This window comes from Simochromis diagramma, unplaced genomic scaffold (assembly GCF_900408965.1).
Source record: "Simochromis diagramma unplaced genomic scaffold, fSimDia1.1 OVJJ01000507.1, whole genome shotgun sequence".
Taxonomy (NCBI): domain Eukaryota; kingdom Metazoa; phylum Chordata; class Actinopteri; order Cichliformes; family Cichlidae; genus Simochromis; species Simochromis diagramma.
Window position 1 is genome coordinate 90775 of NW_024387321.1, and position 20130 is coordinate 110904.

Below are 20130 nucleotides of genomic sequence, written 5' to 3' on the forward strand. Positions count from 1 at the left end.
GGCCCTAATCACAAAGTATGCACGTACACATCTGTACGTACCCCACCTCCTCCTTAACGGCTGGGCCAATCTGACGAAGATTTGCACAAACATGGTCACACATATGGGGTTTATTTCAGGATGATTTATTATAAATCCCAGTTTGCTTGATTTTCCTACATAGTGTTTATTTTTGTTGGACCCCCGTGAACGTTACGTTTTCCGTTTGCATTAGTATCAGTGTACGTTTACCGTACAGAACCTAATGGTCACATGAATTTGTATCCAGTGTTGTTTTGAAACACAGAAAGAAAGATTTGAAATCAGTCCATCAGAAAAGGAAGTAAATATTGAAACCTCGTTGACAAAAGGAAGTTAGTTTAAAAGGCAGTTTTGACACAAATCAAGTTTTAATGTTATACTCAAAGTGGGACAAAAAGGTTCAGAACTCACCAAAAAAACACGAAACAAAGGTTTTCAACAGATAAATGTTTCCAAGACTCACACACTTTTCAGTTAGTGTTTGAATACAAATTTAGCACACAGTGGACAACTCACACTATGACCTACACTGGGACCAATACAGTACATGTACCATACTGGTATATACATATGTATATACAGATGTATATACATATTTACATATACACTGAAGCCATGTTTTTAAAAGGTTTATAAGATGATCCCACACAAGATCCCTTACACCACTTGGCTTGAAATGCAGCTCCAAATCACCACAGAGCCTCCACCATGTTTACATACGGCTTTTGTTACCCTCTCCTGTATGCATGTATGACTTTTGACCCAAGGTTTGGAGTCTCACCCCAAATGTCCTGCTGCTGCTGATTTTCAGTCTAGTTCTTGGGTAAGTTAGCATCCTTGACGTGTTCCTTTCTAAGAATGGCTGCTTGACAGTCACCCTATTACTAACACACTTTCTTGTGTAGTTTCAAGTTATTTAAGGACACACTGCACACTATGCTACTTTTTTAGCTAATAGCTCCTTGTTGGTACAAAATACTCTTTTATGCCTGTCAAACTCTGCTGTCATTGGCATGTTCCACAGATTCAAGTAAAGAAGCTAACGGTGTAGAGATCCAGTTTAATGTGATTCTTTGCCAACTGCTGACATGAAACTGAAACTTTTGCAAAGACGCTGCCTCTCAGCTGTGTGAGTTCTCATTTTGACTAAAAGTTTTTGCAAATGTTTTGCAAGAACTCTCACTTGTGTGAGACCCCATGTGGACAGTCAAATGACTATTTTGACTGAAAGTCTTACCACAAGTTTTGCAAGAATATGGCCTCTCACCTGTGTGAGTTCTCATGTGGACATTCAAATGACTGTTCTGACTGAAGCTTTTACCACAGGTTACACCGGAGTAGGGCTTCTCACCCGTGTGAGTCCTTATGTGCACGGTCAAATCCCTCATTTGAATGAAACTTTTCCCACATGTTTTACAGGAATACGGCTTCTCGCCTGTGTGGATTCTTGTGTGGAATTTCAGATTTGTACTCTGACTAAAAGTTTTGCCACATGTCGCACAAGAATATGGCTTCTCACCCGTATGAGTCCTTGCATGAATTTTCAAGTTTGCTAAGCAAGCAAATCTTTTTCCACAAATCTTGCAGTGGTAAGGTTTTATACCTGTGTGCGTCGCCATGTGCACCGTCAAATTGCCTTTATGATAAAATCTTTTCCCACATGTTTCACACGAGTATCGCTTCTCACCTGTGTGAAATCTAATGTGATATATCAGATTTGAGCTGTCTCTAAACGCTTTCCCACAAATGCTGCAGGAATATGGCTTTTCACCGGTGTGAGTTCTTATATGGACCAACAAGTTATCCTTTCTCCTGAATGTTTTCCCACATGCATCACACGAGAATGGCTTCTCACCTGTGTGAATGCTCGTGTGTATTTTTAGCTTTGATGCATATTTAAATCTTTTCCCACAAGTGTTGCAAGAATATGGTTTCTCATCTGTGGACGTTCTTTTTTGATGTAGAGAGTTGTGAGAGAGGAGCAGGTGACTGCTTGGTTTCGGCTGGCAGTAGTTTTTTTTCCTCATAAATTACTGTTAATGGATTGGTTTCCTGGTCAATTACAAGCTCCTGTCTCTCCTGACTTGTGCAAAGTTCCGTCCATTCTTCCTTAATCTTAGCCGATCCAACGTCCTGTGATCCAGACCAGAGTTCTCCAGGTTAAAGAGGTACAAGTCCTCGAGAACCTCCTCCTTGCAGACATATTGCTGGAGCTGGTCTGGAGAGACAAAGTGGCACATAAAACAGTCAGTGCTGTATTCATATACAAATGAACATCTAAGCAAATTTTGTGACGGCCAACGGATTGTTAACACCAGTGGGTTCAGGTTTCACTTCAGCTGAAGCTGTTTGGTGTGCAGCATGTTGTAGGTCCAGGTTAGGGTAGATGTTTTTAGTGCGAACTTCAGCGCTCTAATGTGTAGCTGTCATTTTAAAAATAAACAGCAGGATTAACACAATCAACTTGAGTTGAAATACTTATTTTACTGCTTCGCGCTCAAAATCCCAAGATGAAAGACTCCCTGCAGAATGAATTTTCTCTTATTTGCAACACATTTTTTATATTCTGTACAGATCTTTAATCAACATTTTATTATTTTCATCTGATAAAGTTTCTGATTGGAGTAATCTGTGTATGAAACACCTCATTTTATGTGAGCGCACACGAAGCCTGAAGCAGAAAGCCAGGCCGGACAAAGAAAGTTTAAACTATTATCAGCTGGTCACATGTAAACAAATGAATTCTGGCTAACTGTAGTCCATTTTATATTCTTCACACTGGCTCCCAATAGATGATAAAATTCTTGTTTTAACATACAGAGCACTAAATGGCCCCAGATTATTTATCCAAGCTTCTTATAAAATACTCTGCTGCTCGTTGTCTTCGCTCACAGGCTCAGAGTTTGTTGGTTTCTCCCCGAACACGACTGAAGACAAAAGGGGGCGGAGCCTTTCAGTCGTACCACCACAGTTACGTTTGGTGACTCTGTGGAATCCTTTAAAAAGCAGTTAAAACTTTATTATTTAAACAGGCCTTCTGTTAATCAACACTTCTGAATTGTTTTGAATTTGCATTGTTTATATTGTCTATTTTGTTACTTAATGTTTTCTTTATTTTAACCTTTGTGTACAGCGCTTCGTGACTGCCTGTTAGGGCTGCTCGATTATGGCAAAAATGATAATCACGATTAATTTCACTGAAATTGAGATCACAAATATTTGACGATATTTATTTAACCCTTTAAGACCTACCATAGAACCAAGTCCGTCAGAGCTTATATTATATTTTTACATGCTGTGGAGCCATTTGTGGGAGTATTTCAAGTTGCTATACATCAATACAACTGTTATAGCCCATATTTTAATAATATGTATGCATTAAGTCCATAGTAACTACATTAATTGCAAAAAAGTGCAATAAACTACAAAAACATTGAAAATCGTTTTTGTTTTTTTTACATATATTTCTACTTGGAGAAATTTAAGAGGTTTATCCCTCAAACTTTAAATACAAAAAAGTTGCAAAAAATAGTTTACAACAACAGGAAATTTATCTTGAGTGTCTTCATAGTTTTATTTTGGAGATACAGATATTTTTATATACTGCAGGAAAAACGAAAAAACCAATCCTATGATGCAAAATTTGCAAAGAAAACAGCATCAAAATAAACTATTCCAGCTGTGCATTCGAGTTCTAAGCATACCAGCAACTATTCAGAAAAGTCTAACATGACCAGTATAGGCTTTTAAGGCCTACAAGTAAAAAAAACGTCCATTTTCCGCGAAAATGACGTCACTTCCGGTTTCGGGCAGGAAATGGCGGATATGCGATAGTTCGCGCTGACATCTGTTTCACTGTGGGAAGTGTTATGAACAGCTGATCGGATCAGCAAAGCGTGTTTCTGGAATATTATGTTTTTGTTCCTGCAAGCGCTTTTTATGCAATATTTGCAAAGCTTTATGTGGAAGGAAACCGTGACGGAGGACAAGCTGATGGCATAAGATTTAAGTTTCATATGCAAAAAAATTATTGCGCTAGCTTACACGGTTCAGGTTCTACAGGGATTTAAAAATAGTTACACAAAACGGAGCGTGCAGCTCTGACCGGCTTTAAAGGGTTAACAATTACAATGTGTTTGAATAATGACTTTAAAAAATAATATAAAATAGTGCAAATACTGATAACAGTGCAAATGTTTGCAACATAAGAAATAAATGAAAAATGTAAACATCTATGTTTAGTGAACTTTGCAGTGTTGCTCTTTGGTGCAGCTACGACACTGTAGCAAAGTTTACACACTGTGTCTACTTGATCCACGTCTGACTCCGTAAACCCACAATGTTTCCACACCACTTAAGTTTTTTTTTTACCTTTCTTTTCAACCAACGGCCGTCACTCTCCTCTCCAAACAGTGTTGCCAACTCCTCAGTAAGGAAAATCGCTATTGGTTGTCCTAAAAGTCGCTAGAAGTCGCTAAATGACGTCATCGCCTAATTTGCATAATTGGTCATGCTAATCTAATTGTAACCCATGTTGTTGAGAGAGAAATAACATCATGGAAGAGACATAAAGTGAGTAAAAAAACGTCCTAAATGCATTTAGAATTTATTTAGAACTACAAACTAAATTTCTTTTAGCAATTATTGTTTTTTTAAATGTCACAATTCCAACCCTGCTCCTTTACCCGGGCTTGGACCGGCAAAAGTGACCCAAAATAGGCGCTCTGGTGGAGTTACTTTGTGTGTGTGTGTGTGTTTATAAGTAGTTTTAATTTTAAACATTGTGATCCACAAAACAGCATAAGAGTAAAAGAGTAAAAGAAGAACTGACTGCGTTACAGCACCCGCTGCTTGTTGAGAGTAAAAGCGATACGCGCTTTCACGTCTTTTTTTAGCGACTTTTTTTTAGAGAAAAAGTCGCTAAGGGGTCTGAAAACTCGCTAAATATAGCGACAAAGTCGCTAAGTTGGCAACACTGTCTCCAAATAACTTCTGCTTAGCTTTCCTCGGGTCCTCTTAATTGTTGTGACGCCCTGTTCGAAATGCAGAGAGGTGCGCTCGATTTGCCACACGGAGCAGCGGCAGAGTAAAGCACGAGGGAGGGGCTAATAATCGGCTCAGTCATTTTTAATGATCGTTAAAAGCCCAGATCGTAATCGTGATTAAAATTCGATTAATTGAGCAGCCCTACTGCCTGTCTACGAAAAGCGCTTAATAAATAAACCTCACTTACTTACTACTTACAAAGAGACACAAAGAGTGAACAGTGGACAGAAATTTGAACATGAACCTACAACAAACCACAAGATGGGTTTTCAAGATGGCTGCCAGTGTTTTCCAACTAGCTTTTCTCTGCGTGTGAAGGGGCTCAAATGTCCTTCCTGAATCAACACATTTTTGTTGAACCATCCACTTAAAATTTGAATACTGCTGAGAGTACGGTGATGTTATAATTCTACTTTTGACCATTTGGGGTTTCTGGGAAGCGTATGGTGACGTGGTGGCTACAGAGAAATGTTCCTCTAACCCCGACTTAATATTGTAGATATTTTGTTTTCTCTGACTGAAAAACAAACATGTCTGAGAAACCAAGACGTGAGCTTCTTAGTTGTGGTCAGCACAGTGTAAACCAGCAGGTTAACCTCATGAGCCTAACGGAGGAGGCCACAGTCAAAGGGATCAGTAGGACTGAACTGAACAAAGGATTGATGAACAATATTCCCGTTCAATAATCCTGATGATCTTATTCTCACTGGGTTGGACACACTGCAGCTATGCCAGGGCTACAGCTGGTGATGAGGACGCAGCATTTAGAGAGAAAACACGACAGGAACAAGTCGTCCAATTCTTGAACAGCAAGAACATTTGTTTAGAAAAGCACTAAATGTCTAATTGCTACACTCTGGCTGATTTTCATCTAGGCACCAAAGACACTTAATACTTGATATTTTAAAGTTGAGCTTAAACATGGTTATAATCCTGCTGCTGCTTGTCCGGGGCCGGGCCTTGGGAGCGATCGTTATATGTACAGATTTCTTACCTGTGTCCATGTTACAGTGACTCCCTGACATGGGAGAGATGTCCACATTGTAATTTTTGGTTCTGTGACATTTCTTCTTTGGCTTCAGCTCCTCATTGGTGGTTGATCCCATTTCTACACGTTTAGTTCCTTGCTGGTCTCTGGTGTCCACTACAGGAGAAGTTTGAGAGAGGAACTGGTTAACGTTTGGGTCGGGTTCATCAACCACTCCTATTTAGTTAAAGTCACCATAAAGGTGCTGGTCTCCTGTTAATACAAGCAGCTTACTGGAACAGTCTTCCTCTTGCTCCTCTTTTATCAGGAGAGGCTCTGCTTCCTCCTGGACCAATCTGGAGTTCCTCTCCTGGTTACAGTGCTGCTGCTGCTCTATAAGAGCCTCATCTTTATTATTAATGACAAGTTGTTGTGGGAGGTCTATCGAGACAAAGGGACAAAACAAGGTTACATGTGTGATGACAGAAAAACACTCATACTTAGTACTGAAACACTGATCTATACTGATAAGGAGTATAGAGTGTTAGGACCAAGAGGATCCACATCGTGTGATAGAAATGAAAATGATCAGCCTGGGGTTGGGCAATTGGACAATATATCGACTATTGACGATAGTGTTTACAAGGGCGATTTATTTATTTATTTTTCCCATGACTAGGTTTGCTAATCATGATGGAGCTCATAGAAGTCAACAGAAAAAAAATAATAGCGCTGTTTTAACAGCACCCTCTTTGATCTGCGAGCAAATGCCCCTCCTCAGAGAGCTGCAGAAGCTGGTGATAGCCTAGCATACTCAGCCGGATGGTGGACATGTACATGCTCATGCCAGTTAGTCGTGTTTGAGAGCTTTGCTCGCACTATACGTCTGCACAAGCGGCACACCACTTTGGTTACATCCTTAGGTTTACCTCTTTTATTTGGTTTAAAGCAAAGAAATCCCAAATTGGGGACTTTATATTTTTTTAGTGCTGTCAGCGTTAATGTGCCGTCATCACAACTAACGCATTTAACAATTAACCCATATGGAGCGCAGACTGGTCTATATCCCTGAAATGTCTCTGTCAATGCATTTCGGGCAGTTTGTCCAAATTCTGTTAATTCTGGGGGTTGAGAGCGTTACAAATTTAAATCGTGAGGATGATTGAAGATTAAGAAATCTTGTTCTTAGAGTAATGTCAAAAAGATAGAAACCACTGCATGGTAGTGTTAGTGGTCAGTGACAGTGATGGGATGAATCTGAGTGTCTGTGATACTCATCATATTAGCGATCCTAACTAAAAAGTGGTGTGTAATGTGTGGCCCTTTAAAGAGTTGATTTAAAGGGCCCCACCTTATCCCAAGATAAAACAAGGACTAACTTAACCATGCTGTGTTTTAGTTGAATGTGCTCTCATCCTGCATAGAGCAACAAATAACAAGACTGACAGTGAATGGAGAAACACTCACCCAGTTTCTGTTCTGTTTTTGTCATGCTTATATCATACAACCTGAACATATCAGCAGGATGTCCCATTTCCCCTTTCTCTTTGTTTAAAACATATAAAACAAGTCCATGCAATTCGAACTCAAAATTGTGTTTTTCACCTTGCAAGTTAACTGATACTTGATAAATGTTTGCTGCTATTTTTGGTCAACTGCCATTTTTGACTTCCCTCTGCAAGCGTCCAGCTGCAAGGGGAGAGATGAAGGACTACGATTCATCAAGCAATGTGATCATAAATAATCCTCGACACTAATTTTTTTATGCCTGCGTTTAGATTGCATATAGATTTTGACCATACTTGAGATTATTTATATTTTTTTGCATTTAAGAAAATGTTTTCTTTCAACAATTGTTTTTATTAAATATGGCACGTACAAATAGATGTATGTAGTTTAAAACATTGCAATTTCAAAAATGGAACCAATGAGGAGTTTATTCTATTCATTTTTGTTTCTCTTTTGAATATTTATAACTGCTCATTAATAAGACAGAAGTATTTCTTATCAGATTACTCAATTAATTGATGGTATAATCATTAGAAATAATCAATAGCTGCAGGCTTAATAATGTAGGAAGTTAACATTACCGTTGTGACTCAGCCCATGGCTGTGGTGAATCATCACAGGACACTGAAACATCTCAATTTTCTCCAATAAAAGTCATAAAATAAAGATTTTCTCTATTTCTGTCGAGCATGCTGGTCACCAAGGGTTGTAACAGGTACTGTCACGGTTGCTAGGCAACAGGAGGCGCGCGTCTTAGGTTAGACCTACAGAAGCCGCTAACTTCCGGTCTTCCCGGCCTTCGTGCACGGGCAGGCCGGGTCCTTTAAAGGATGCAGCCCCTGAATTTGGACACACCCCAAACCTCACTAACGCTTACCTAAGAATCACATCACAGACGTGAGCATGCTCGGTAGCGCCGTCCATCAGCTCACCAGTACTCAAACACATAGCAGTACCACTCTGGGTTCATTAACACCATCGGAGCGTTACCTACCGATTCTGTGTAACTTTATTTTGGGGAACTTCACAGTGATATCCTGCAGTCTGCGCTGACTGATCTCGGCCTCATTCTGGACCATCGTTTTAACAAAGACGCCGAATATCTCTTCAGCAGCAGCCGTTAGTCTCTCGCTAACAAACTCTCGCAAATACTCAACGGAACACATCGTTACTTTGACAGCTCAAATATTTCTCTGTTATACGCGAATGCAACCGTTTTCCAGCTTCAACAAGCGGCTAACTTAGACGTAGCGCCAGGACTGTTTCCTCTGTGTGTCACATTATAAAGTTCCGGCTATAAAAGCAGGTGAACTTTTTGTTCCGTTATATATATATCAGTGTATGGATCTATTCCAGGGGTCGGCAACCTTTCTGGTGATGAGTGCATCTAAAATTTCCTCAGAAGTCAGTGTGCCATATGATTGCATTAGCAATAGATGTAATAACGCTCTATATTAACAGTTACACACTATATAGAAAAACTTTACAGAATTATATTTGTTCACAGATGTTGGCAGCTGTCAGCGAATAGTTATCAGCTGTTTGGAAACAAAAAAAGACACGTTTTATCCATAACAGCAAATGAACTGTACAACAGAAAATCCAAATGCTATTTATGGTCTCCTCACAACAATAAGGTAACGATAAGAAAAATAAACTGGGCCAATATGGCATATTTGTTAATACAGGGATACACATGTTAATGTGACCTCTGGTCTCCCACTCAGAGACACAGGTCTCCCAGTGTCCAGCATTCAGACAGCTACCTGAGGACTCATGTGAGAGAAAGTCTGCTCACACAGACATGTAGAGCCAAACACTGTCAATAAGGCCTCTGCAATGTTCTGAAGACAGTTAAAGTTGTCAGGTAGTGACGTCCAGCAGGTGAACATGCAGCTCCATGAACACGCACAGCTGTGGATTCCAGCTGCGTCCGTAATTCTACAAACTTTGACCCCCACAGAGTCGAGCTTTTCAGTTCAATCAGCTGCATTTCGATGTCCTCTGTGTCCAACCAGTTAATGCGAGACAAACCCAGCTGCTAATTAAAGCTTTCTGGTTTGATCAGAAAAGAAAACATTGATCCAAACACCTGAAAGCCCCGAAAACCCATTGTGAATTCTGTCCTGAGTCTACGGATGTATCCGTGTATTTCCGTGGTGCTGATGCTGCGCTGAGCAGATAGCTCCTGAAGCTTTTGAAGTGTCGGAATGTGGAAATTTCAACATCGCTTGAAAAGACTACCAGCTAGCAACGTCCCTCTCACCGGTAGGCTAAGTTATTTTTTAGCCAATTACAAGTTGAATCTGGTAGTTGGGGTTGTTAGCTAAGATACTGTCATTAAGAAGCGGCACAACTAATGTGCGATGTGCACCGCTGGCCCGCTCATTTATTTTTTAATGCACTTTCTCAGATTAACTCACTGCCTGTCGTGCGCAGGGCTGGACTGGGACAAAAAATCGGCCTGGGCATTTTGACGAGAGACCGGCCCCCCAGGTATTAAAGCCATAAAGCCTTTGAATGAAAACGCTGTTGTGACAGTGATGTACAGTCATGTTGGTATATGTGTGATTTCTATACATTTTATATCAGATAAAAACTTTGGTTGTAAGATTCAGATAATTATTTATTAAAAGCGAGACATTTTAAATGAGAATAAAAAATAAAAGTTTGTGCCCCCCTCTCCCTGTTAATGCCCTACCTGCCCCCTGGCAGAACTAGACCCGCCCCTGCACAGTTACCAGCTGTCAGCTACTTAGAAAAGGATCCTGGTGTTATTTGTCTCTCAGAAACAGTTCATAACTTCCCTTCAACTCATTCATGTCACCTAAAAGGTAAACCTGTTTCTCCATCACCTGTTCAGCTCTGATGGTTCAGTAAGGACATCTCCTGGTTTCATCTTCATGTTTCCCTCTCACTACATATCCAAACCGACATCATGACCAGCAGGTTTACAGCTGTGGCTCCAGCAAACATCAGCTGATACTAGAAAGTAATATTAAATAAATTCTAACAACAGCTGATCAAGCTTAAACGTGCTGCTGTTGTTTAGCGCGACATCCGCTGGTTTCCTCTTTCTCGGCTGGTGATAGTGTTTGGAACCATACAGTCAGACAGTCAGCATACCGTCCTGCTGATGATAGAGTACAGGACCAAATCAAATCCAAATCAAATCACTTTTATTGTCACATCACATGTGCAGGTACACTGGTACAGTACATGCGAGTGAAATTCTTGAGTGCGAGCTTCACAGCAACAGAGGTGTGCAAAAAATACAATAACATAAAACAAGCAAAAATATAAGATTGGCTAAATCTGAGAGTAATAAATAGATGTACAATATAAGAGTGTATGCATTACTGGATGTGTATACTAAATATGTTTTTCTACGTGTGTGTGTGTGTGTGTATACATATTTTACAAATTAAATAGAGTAAACAATAAAATAAAATATATATAAAATATACAGAGGTTGGTAGTTGGATATTGTTCAAAACAAGTGGCATTTATATGCAGTGTGGAGTGCATAATGTTGAAGCTCTAGTAGTGAAGCTGAGGTGTCTATGACGTGTTCAGCAGTCTGATGGCCTGATGGAAAAAGCTGTCTCTCAGTCTGCTGGTATGGGACCGGATGCTGCAGAACCTCCTGATGGAAGTAGTCTGAACAGTTTATGGCTGGGGTGACTGGAGTCCTTGATGATCCTCCCCGCTTTCCTCAGGCACCGCTTCCTGTAGATGTCCTGGAGGGAAGCTCACCTCCAATTATCCGTTCAGAGCACCGCACTACTCGCTGGAGAGCTTTGTGGTTGTAAGCGGTGCTGTTGCCATACCAGGTGGTGATGCATCCAGTGAGGATGCTCTCAATGGCACAGCGATAGAAGGTTCTGAGGATGCGGGGGCTCATGCCAAATCTTTTCAGTCTCCTGAGAAAGAAGAGGCGCTGCTGCTCCTTCTTCACTGTTTTGTTTATGTGTACTGACCACGTAAGATCCTCAGCCAGATGTACACCAAGGAACCGGAAGCTGCTCACTCTCTCCACAGCAGCGCCGTTGATGGTGATGGGGGTGTGTACTTCTCTGCACCTCCGGAAGTCCACTATCAACTCCTTTGTCTTTGCGACGTTGAGGGTGAGATGGTTGTCTTCCCATTGAAACGATGGGAAGAGGCGTTAAAACGATGGGAAGAGGCGTGAGTTTCTCAAAATGGGCTCATTGAGTGCAGCACGGATAAGATCTTTGAGAGGCTTACGACTGCCGTGAATACTCATAATAAGATCTCTGAGTGCAGACTGGATTACATCTTGGGGAGGCTCACTGCGGTCGTGAGTTCTCAGAATTGGCTCTCTGAGCACAAGAATGACAACATCACAGAGCGCAAGTTTGATAACATCATGGAGAAGCTCGCGGCTCTCCAACGGGAGATTGAGAGACCAGTGTTGGACTGTTAGAACTGCTTTGAAATTCATATGAGTTGTTCGCACTAAAGTAAAAACCATCATCACTTCATGCGGATACCCTTTTGGCGCCAGCTGCGGTCGCAAGGCTGAAGCCGAACAACAACTCCCTGATAACAACTGTGTTTAGACTGTTCTTCCCATTCCATGCAAGGCCACCGGGGTTGGCTGGAAGACTGTTTACTTAGGCTAGCAGGGCGAAGGACACTGTCTCAGCTGAACTCTGGACACGCACACACAGACATATACACTGATGTGCATACATTCATCCCCCCTCCCTTTCCAAACGCCTTCGATGCTTGTTCCCTCCTGGGGAACACGGTGGGTCTGAGCCCGCGCTGGAATGGGCAGGATGGCTGCTGTGTTTGCTTCAGACTACTCCTCACCCCCCACCCGACCCTGTGGCTTGTCACGTGCTCCATAATGTTGTGCTGTGGACATTTATGTGCTTTTCTGTGCAGAGGAGTTTTTTTGTTTCCTGTTCTCATGCTGTCCTCCCAGGAGCCCGGCATGAGTAGAGGTCTCTTTTTTTCCTCTTGTACTTTCCCATTGTAGTGTATATTTCAGTGTTTGTTTTCTATAACGCTACCAATCTCCGATCTGTATCCCCATGTGATGTCTGTGTTGTGTGTGTAAGGTCGGGGGGGGGGGGGGGGGGTGTCCAATTTCACTGCAGGGCAACCTGCATGTGGCGAATAAAGCCTTGATTGATTGATTGACACCTGTAAGCCGTCTCATCACCGTTGGTGATAAGACCCACCACTGTAGTGTCGTCCGCAAACTTCACAATGATGTTGGAGTTGTTAGTGGCCGTGCAGTCGTAGGTGTAGAGTGAGTACAGGTGAGGGCTCAGTACACACCCCTGTGGAGCACCAGTGTTCAGTGTGATGGGGGATGAGGTGATGCTGCCCAGTCTGACCACTTGGCGTCCGTCAGACAGGAAGTTAAGGATCCAGCTGCAGAGGGAGCTGCTCAGTCCTAGATCCTGCAGTTTCCTGTCCAGCTTCGAGGGAACGATGGTATTGAATGCTGAGCTGTAATCTACAAACAGCATTCTCACATACGTGTCTCTCTTCTCCAGGTGTGACAGGGCAGTATGTAGTGTCAGGGCTATGGCATCATCAGTGGACCTGTTGTGACGGTATGCAAACTGTAGAGGGTCCAGTGAGTTGGGTAGTGCAGAGCAGATGAAGTCCCTGACCAGCTTCTCGAAGCATTTGCTTACGATGGGGGTCAGGGCTACAGGTCGCCAGTCGTTCAATGAGGAGATGGTGGAGGATTTGGGTACAGGGACGATGGTGGCCATTTTGAAGCAGGCTGGGACTACAGACAGAGAGAGGGAAAGGTTGAAGATGTGTGTAAACACTCCAGCCAGCTGGGCGGCGCATGACTTGAGGACGCGGCCGGGAATCCCGTCTGGACCAGTAACTTTGCGTGCGTTCACCTTCCTGAAGCACTTCCGCACATCCTCCTCAGACACAGTGTACGCACTGACGTCATCCGCGGTGCGCACCAAGGACCAAGGATCTGTTCTGAGGCATCTCAGAAGCAAGAAAGGTAAGTGGAAGTCTGGGTGGGCTAAGACTGGAGGATGGGTGAGTATGTCAGTGTGTTGCTGGTGTTCACCAGCCCCCTGTGGAATGGGCTGGAGTACCAGAGGACAGCTGACTGCCTTTGGGTTTCTTCTGGTGAGGTTGTGCTAGTTACATGCTAGAGAAGTTCATGCACAGGCTTTGGAAGCCCAAGAGTCCCACATCAGCACCAGTCTGAGGAGTTTTGGCCTTGAGTAACTGCACAGAAACAATTCACACTTTTCAGGCCTTAGCTTCAATTCGTGATGCTGGAGTGATTCAAAACTTTGTGAAGACCCCAAAATGCTCCTCACAGGTTTTGGCATAACAGGGGATGTCGTTCAAATAGGGAATGCAGCATTCATCCCTGAATGCATCCAACATCTCTTCCATGCGCCTCTTAAAGGCCGCAGGCACACTGGAGAGGCCAATGGTATTCTAACCCACTTATACGACCCCCAGGGAGTTACAAAGCCTGCAAGATGCCTTGAAACCTTTGTGTTAAATCACAGGTGGTAAGCCTTTCCTTGATCAAGAATACTGAACCAGGAATGGTCCCCCAGTGTGTCAATCAGGTTTTGGATACAGGGCAGTGGGTGCCTATCAGGGTTTGGTTTTCTGGTTTATTGCACAATAGGCAATGCATAAACAGCAGGCATTATGTGCCATGTAACACATACAACAGGGGCAGCATAAGGAGACTTTGATGTGATGATTCAGCCCTTACCTAGTAGGTTGTGAATACACTCCTTTACTTCACTAAACAACAGCTTTGCGACTAAGCTGTAGACTTTTGAATAGGAATGTCGTCTTCAAGTTTAGTGACAGCTGTAGGCTTAGAATATAGCCAATATCATTAGCATCCTTTGCAAAAGCAGCTAAATCCAGTTAACAGCCAATGTTCCCTCTAATGTTTCACGTGTGTGAGCGAACACACAAACTCCTGAGCGTCCCCTGGACCACTTGAGCACAGCAGACGTGTGCACTGTGGTCACGCCAGCATCGAATCCATCCAAGTTACATTGTTTATTAAAATAATCACAGCATTTATGTTAGACAACTTTTAACTGCTTTAGCCCACTTACAATGAAAATTAAAAAAATCTTGCTCATGACCTGTGTAGCATGTTAAACACTATTGGAAGTAAAATAACTTGAACTCCAATTTTGAAAACACAACTTTCTTTTTAAAATAAATAAATAAATAAATAAAGCTCTGACTGTATTATGAGTCTGTGGTCTGGGAGAGAGTCTGTAACTTTGTCTGCAAGTACAGTAAATAATGACCAATGTTGGGCAATTAATTATATAGTTACTTCTTCAAAAAAGTAACTGAGTTTTGCAAACAAAGTTTTTTGCAGCTGTTTACCTAAAAATGCAGCCAATGCGTTTTTAAATAAACATTTCAAACTATTTACAGAACAATCAGCTGTTCTGCATCAAATCTGATGCCACACAAATTATTTGTGTCACAAAAAATAATTTCTGTCCACTATGAGATGAAGGAGAACAGCAAGCCTGATACCTGCAGGCCTGACAGCAGCAGATGTATCACTGCTGTAACACCTGTAACATTCAGCAGTCGCCTCATTGTTCTGACACACACAACAAAACTACACTACACACTAACTACATAAAGATTTGCGTTAAACGTCGAAAATCTCTCACATCTCAAAACACAGCCGTCACTCCTAAAATTTCCGCCTGTTTCTTAACAACTAATGGCATGTTTTGATTTGCTCGATTTTTCGACCAATGGGAAAGGGTGGGGGGTGTTTTGGTTTTGTCTTTGCTCACACGCTTTCGAGCTTTTTCCTTATAAACGCCGTTTTTTACGCGTTTCTCTCCTTCATTTCCATAAAATTATAACGACGACAGTATTCAGGAAGAAAAAACAAACATTGCAGATAGTTTTATCATAAACTCTGGTTTTCACGTGCCGATCAACACAATTTAAAAACTGGTATAAAGTCCTCACTTTTACCCCCGTCAGTTGTTACGTCTGTCTGCTACACTCTCCAATGGTTGTACACGTTGTCAATTAAACGTGGCTTCACTCCACATCAGCCATGGCGCTTTGCTAGTTAAAACGCCGGTGTCGGTACATAAGGATGCTGTCATAGCCTGTCAATGACATTGATTAGCTGCGTATGTACGAATGTGAATCGCGTGATTGGCTGGACTATGGGATAAGATGGCATCGTTCTAATCCCATATGGGAGCAGCCAGTCACTCACTGACTAACACTGCAAAACAGAATTGTTAACATATTTACTTTAAATTTTTTTTGTGTGCGCAACGCAGATTTTTTCTGCGCAGAGACCGTGCCAGCAGTGCGCAATTGCGCACGCGTGCAGCTTAGAGGGAACATTGGTTACAGCCTTAGAGAGGAGTAGCATTCCCTCCAGCTCCGCTCTGAGGTAAACAATGTGGTGTAGGTGGGGAAGTGGTGGCACTCTGAATCTTTGTCTCTGTTTGGGAGTGAGTCAGTTTTAACCGTTTTCTAATGGGCTGGATACTGCCAATCAAAGATTTTCAAGGCAGATTAATGTCATGTTTTGTCTGGTTTCCTAAAGGCAGGTTCACATTCAGCCATGAGAGCAGTTCCTTCTTCTGAATGTTTGAACACTGAGCTAATAGTTGTTTACCATCAGTCTGGATGCTGGGTATTGAAGATTCCATTGGTCCCTATTCATGTAGCCCCTTCCACTGGGATTCCTTGCGCAGTCCCATTCTAACAGCGCCCTGTTTTCATGTCTTGCCTGATACTATCGTGTTCCAAGAAAAGCTCCTTTAAGCACACTACCTGTTGGGGTCCCCTTGTCTGGAAATGTCTGTCTGTGTCTCAGAATGAGGTGGAGCCTTGTTTGGTGGAACTCATAGATGTAAGTTGTGCGTGGCTTGTGAGGTAGATTATGAGGATTTGAGCAAAAAGCTCTTCTAACTGATGCACATTACTAACAGCATCCTTTGGATATTCTCTGGTGAAACTGACATTTTTAGTTATGATTAGCTGGGCATTTGTTGTTACAGGGGTGGCTACATTTACATCATCAGTAAATAGTACATCAGTGGTAGCAGGCAGGTTAGGCAAGCCCAATAAGTGGGACAGTGACAAGTGGGGATGCTGGCTTTGCATTTACACTCAATTCTGCAGGTAAGAATTCACACATCAAATCACACTCTCCATAGTTATAGCATCACTTCAGTCACCAGTGTGGGATATGTGTCATGGTCTGCATCATTTGACCCAGCATTTTGAGTTTTCTTGTGTTTTTGTCATTTTGTCTATGATTTATGTACAAGTTCACCTTTTTAGTTTTACGTTTATTCTTTTGTGCCTAGTTATCCTGTTTTGAGTTTCTTATTCCCTGTTTAGTTGCTTGATTACTTAGTGTTTTCCCCTTGTGTCTTTGCCCTCTGTGAGTCTGTGCTTATGTGCTTGTATAAGTTCTTGTGACCTCCTTGGGTTTCAGTCCACCATGTTTATCCATGTTTCCCCAGCCCGGCATGTCTTCCCTCTCCCTCATATTCCCTTGCTCCGTCTCTTCTGCCTTTCCTCCACCCCTCTGTCAAACTCATGTGTCAGTCTTGTGTTCCTCTGTTTGCAGTTTTATTGTGAAGGTCTCGTGTTTCCGTGTTCAGCATGTCTTGTTTTGCTTCCTCTATGGCGTCAGCTGTGTTCCCTGTGTGATCTCTCTTCCCTCATTATCCTCATGTGTATTTAGGTCAGAGTCTCCCTCCGTCTGGTGTTGCATTCTCCCTCATGGCTGTGTGTTTCCCTGTGTGCCTCTACCTGTATCAGTTTATATATGTCCTGGTCTAGTTTTGTATTGTTTTGCCATTCAGCAAATTAAGCTGACTTTTTTTTTAGTTTACTTTTTGCCGCGTTTGAGTCCTTTCCTTCCTGCACTCAGTCAAATTCATGACAATATGGAGGACCAGAAGAGCAACGTGCATCAATATAAAGAATTTTCTGCTTCAATATTGGTTTGTGCACTAAAACTTGCCAATTAATTTGCTAATTTAAATGCATTTATGAGTTCATTTTTTTCTCCATTTTTTATGAGTGAGGCCCTCTGTGAGAAAGAGTATTATGGGTGGTGTTGTGGATAGGCGTAGCTTTGGGTCACGTGGTGTCGGTAATAGTAATAGTGATTGCTATATCACCTGTTCATGGCCCGAGGGAATTTTTGTGAATGAGTGGGTGATGGGGGAAGTCGACTTTTACTGACCGCTCAAGCTTGGAATGTTTTGATCACTGTTTTTCTACGGCTTTTAAGGATTTGATAACAAATAAAGGAGGTTTTAACTTGGAACTTTGACTTACGTTTTAAACAGCGGGCGCGTCAACATTATTCCCCTATTCAGCTGCTCGGCGACTCAAAGGCTTGACAGTCGCCAATATTTGTCAGCAAAAAGTGCGACGGCAATGGAGCGTCCCGCAATCATCGCTGAATAAACGCCGATGCGAGCCCACACACCGCCGCCACTACACCCGTAAAAGCGGCTAGACCGACAGATAAGGAGAAAACGACGGTGGTATGTAAACTGTGTTTTTGTGCTGCGTGTTGTTTGTTTGAACGCAGTTTGGATTCTGACCATACGAAGATGTTTTTGTGACACGCCCACCGCTACGTTTGCTGTTGGATTTGATGTGTGTGTGTGTGTGCTGTGGCTCTGCAGGCGTTCAACTGAGTTTGAAGGAATTGCTGTTGCCTTTGTTTTGGATTTTGGCATGCTGCTTATGTTGAATGCTTAAAATGAGTGGATCACAGGCTGCATCTGTTGTTGGAAAAACTGAAAAGGATAAAAGAATAATTTCCCTCACTGAGAAGCTCTTGCAAACAAAATTGAAACCATCCAAACAGATCGGAAAAGGCATGTAAACAAAATGAAAAGTGTTATTATGTCTCTTAAAGAGCTAATGAAAGATGATAAAAATCATTCACAAGTCAAAAAACAGTTTGATGAGTTAACACACCTGTTTAAGGATGCCAGTGCATTGCATGAATCTTTACTTTCTCTAATCTCATTTGATGAGAAAGATAAACAAAATACATGGTTCTCAAGCATCGCTAAATACAATAAAGGGTTTATGGAGGATGTTAACATATGGCTTTCTGAAACTGATAAACAGTCGGGGAGGCCATCATCTGACAAGGCACAGTCACAGGAAACTTCCCTGGGAGGAGAAGTGGAGGTGCGAGAGCACACTGGAAAAGAACCTCAATCATCTCTTAATCCTCAGAATGATGTTAATGATGACGTGTTGCCATCCGACAGTGTGTCAAATCAAGGCAGTAGGTCAAGCTCAAGAGTATCATCTACTTTATCTGCACGTCTCAGGGCAGAAGCTGAAATGGCCGCCTTGCTTGTACGTCAACATATGCTGAAAGAAAAACACTCTCTTGAAGAACAAGAGGAACAATTGAGGAGAAAGAAAGAACAACTTCAGCTTGAAGCAGATATAGCTGCAACTGTTGCAAAGGTGAACGTGCTGAGAACTGGATCCACTATGCGGAGCGTCGCTTCACGGAAATCTAATGGAACGGAATCATATTTTAAAACAAAGGGAAACAGCCTTGATGTTCTTAATGCGGATGCAGAGATTTTTGTTCCACAGACGCTTACGAAAGGAAATGCAATTCACTGGGAATGCAGAGCTTCAAGTAAAAACAGTGCAACACAATATGAAAAGGGAAAGGCCTGCACCCGCTCTTATGGGGCCTTCCGACGCTTTTGGAACAATTCCACCTTTGCCTAAGCCACAAGCTGCTCATCCAGTAGCCAATGAAAATCTGTTGTCCATTATGGAAAAACAAAATGAATTAACTTGTATGTTGGTCCATCAGCAAAGTCTTTCTTCACTGCCCAAAAGGGAGATTCAAACCTTTGATGGTGACCCTTTACATTTTCAGGCCTTTATGCACTCGTTTGAACAGGTCATAGAAGGAAAGACTGGTGATGCTGGCGACTGCCTGCATTATCTTGCACAGTACACCAAGGGGCAGCCCAATGAACTTGTTAAAAGCTGTCAACATATGTCTGGAAGTGCTGGATATGTAAAGGCAAAGACTCTGCTGTATGAGCACTTTGGGAATGGACATGTGATTGTATCTGCTTATTTGAACAAAGTTCACTCATGGCCACTGATTAGATCGGAAGATGGAAAAGCTCTTCAGGCATATTGTTTGTTCTTACGTGGATGCTGCAATGCAATGGAAGAGATTAATGATCTCTCTGAATTAAATACACCTGCCAATATGCTTGCTGTGATTAGAAGACTGCCATATAAGTTAAAAGACAAATGGCGAACAGTAGCATGTGACATTCAGGAGAGGCAACATCGCAGAGCCGCATTCATTGACATTGTTTCCTTCCTTGAGCGTCAAGTTAAAATTGCAACAGATCCCATCTCTAGGGCAGGGATAGCTCAGTAGGTAGAGTGGTGGCCCCATGATCGGAAGGTCGGGGGTTCGATTCCCCTGAACAGCTACCCTGAGGTACCCCTGAGCAAGGTACCGTCCCTACACACTGCTCCCCGGGCGCCCAGTGGCTGCC

At 42.3% G+C, this 20130-nt stretch overlaps 2 protein-coding genes across 2 annotated transcripts; both read right to left on the reverse strand.

The window, feature by feature from the left end:
* Positions 1-550: 550 nt before the first annotated feature.
* Positions 551-2152, reverse strand: LOC120717674 (zinc finger protein 239-like). Its single transcript, XM_040005873.1, has one exon. It carries the CDS (start codon positions 2046-2048, stop codon positions 1143-1145), a length of 906 nt encoding a protein of 301 aa, XP_039861807.1. The 5' UTR covers positions 2049-2152; the 3' UTR covers positions 551-1142.
* LOC120717683 lies at positions 2082-11729 on the reverse strand. Its single transcript, XM_040005879.1, has 5 exons — positions 11719-11729; positions 8538-8802; positions 6329-6475; positions 6062-6211; positions 2082-2239 (listed from the first exon to the last, which is right to left on the reverse strand). Exons 2-5 carry the CDS (start codon positions 8707-8709, stop codon positions 2082-2084), a joined length of 627 nt encoding a protein of 208 aa, XP_039861813.1. The 5' UTR covers positions 8710-8802; positions 11719-11729.
* Between the last annotated feature and the right edge of the window lie 8401 nt (positions 11730-20130).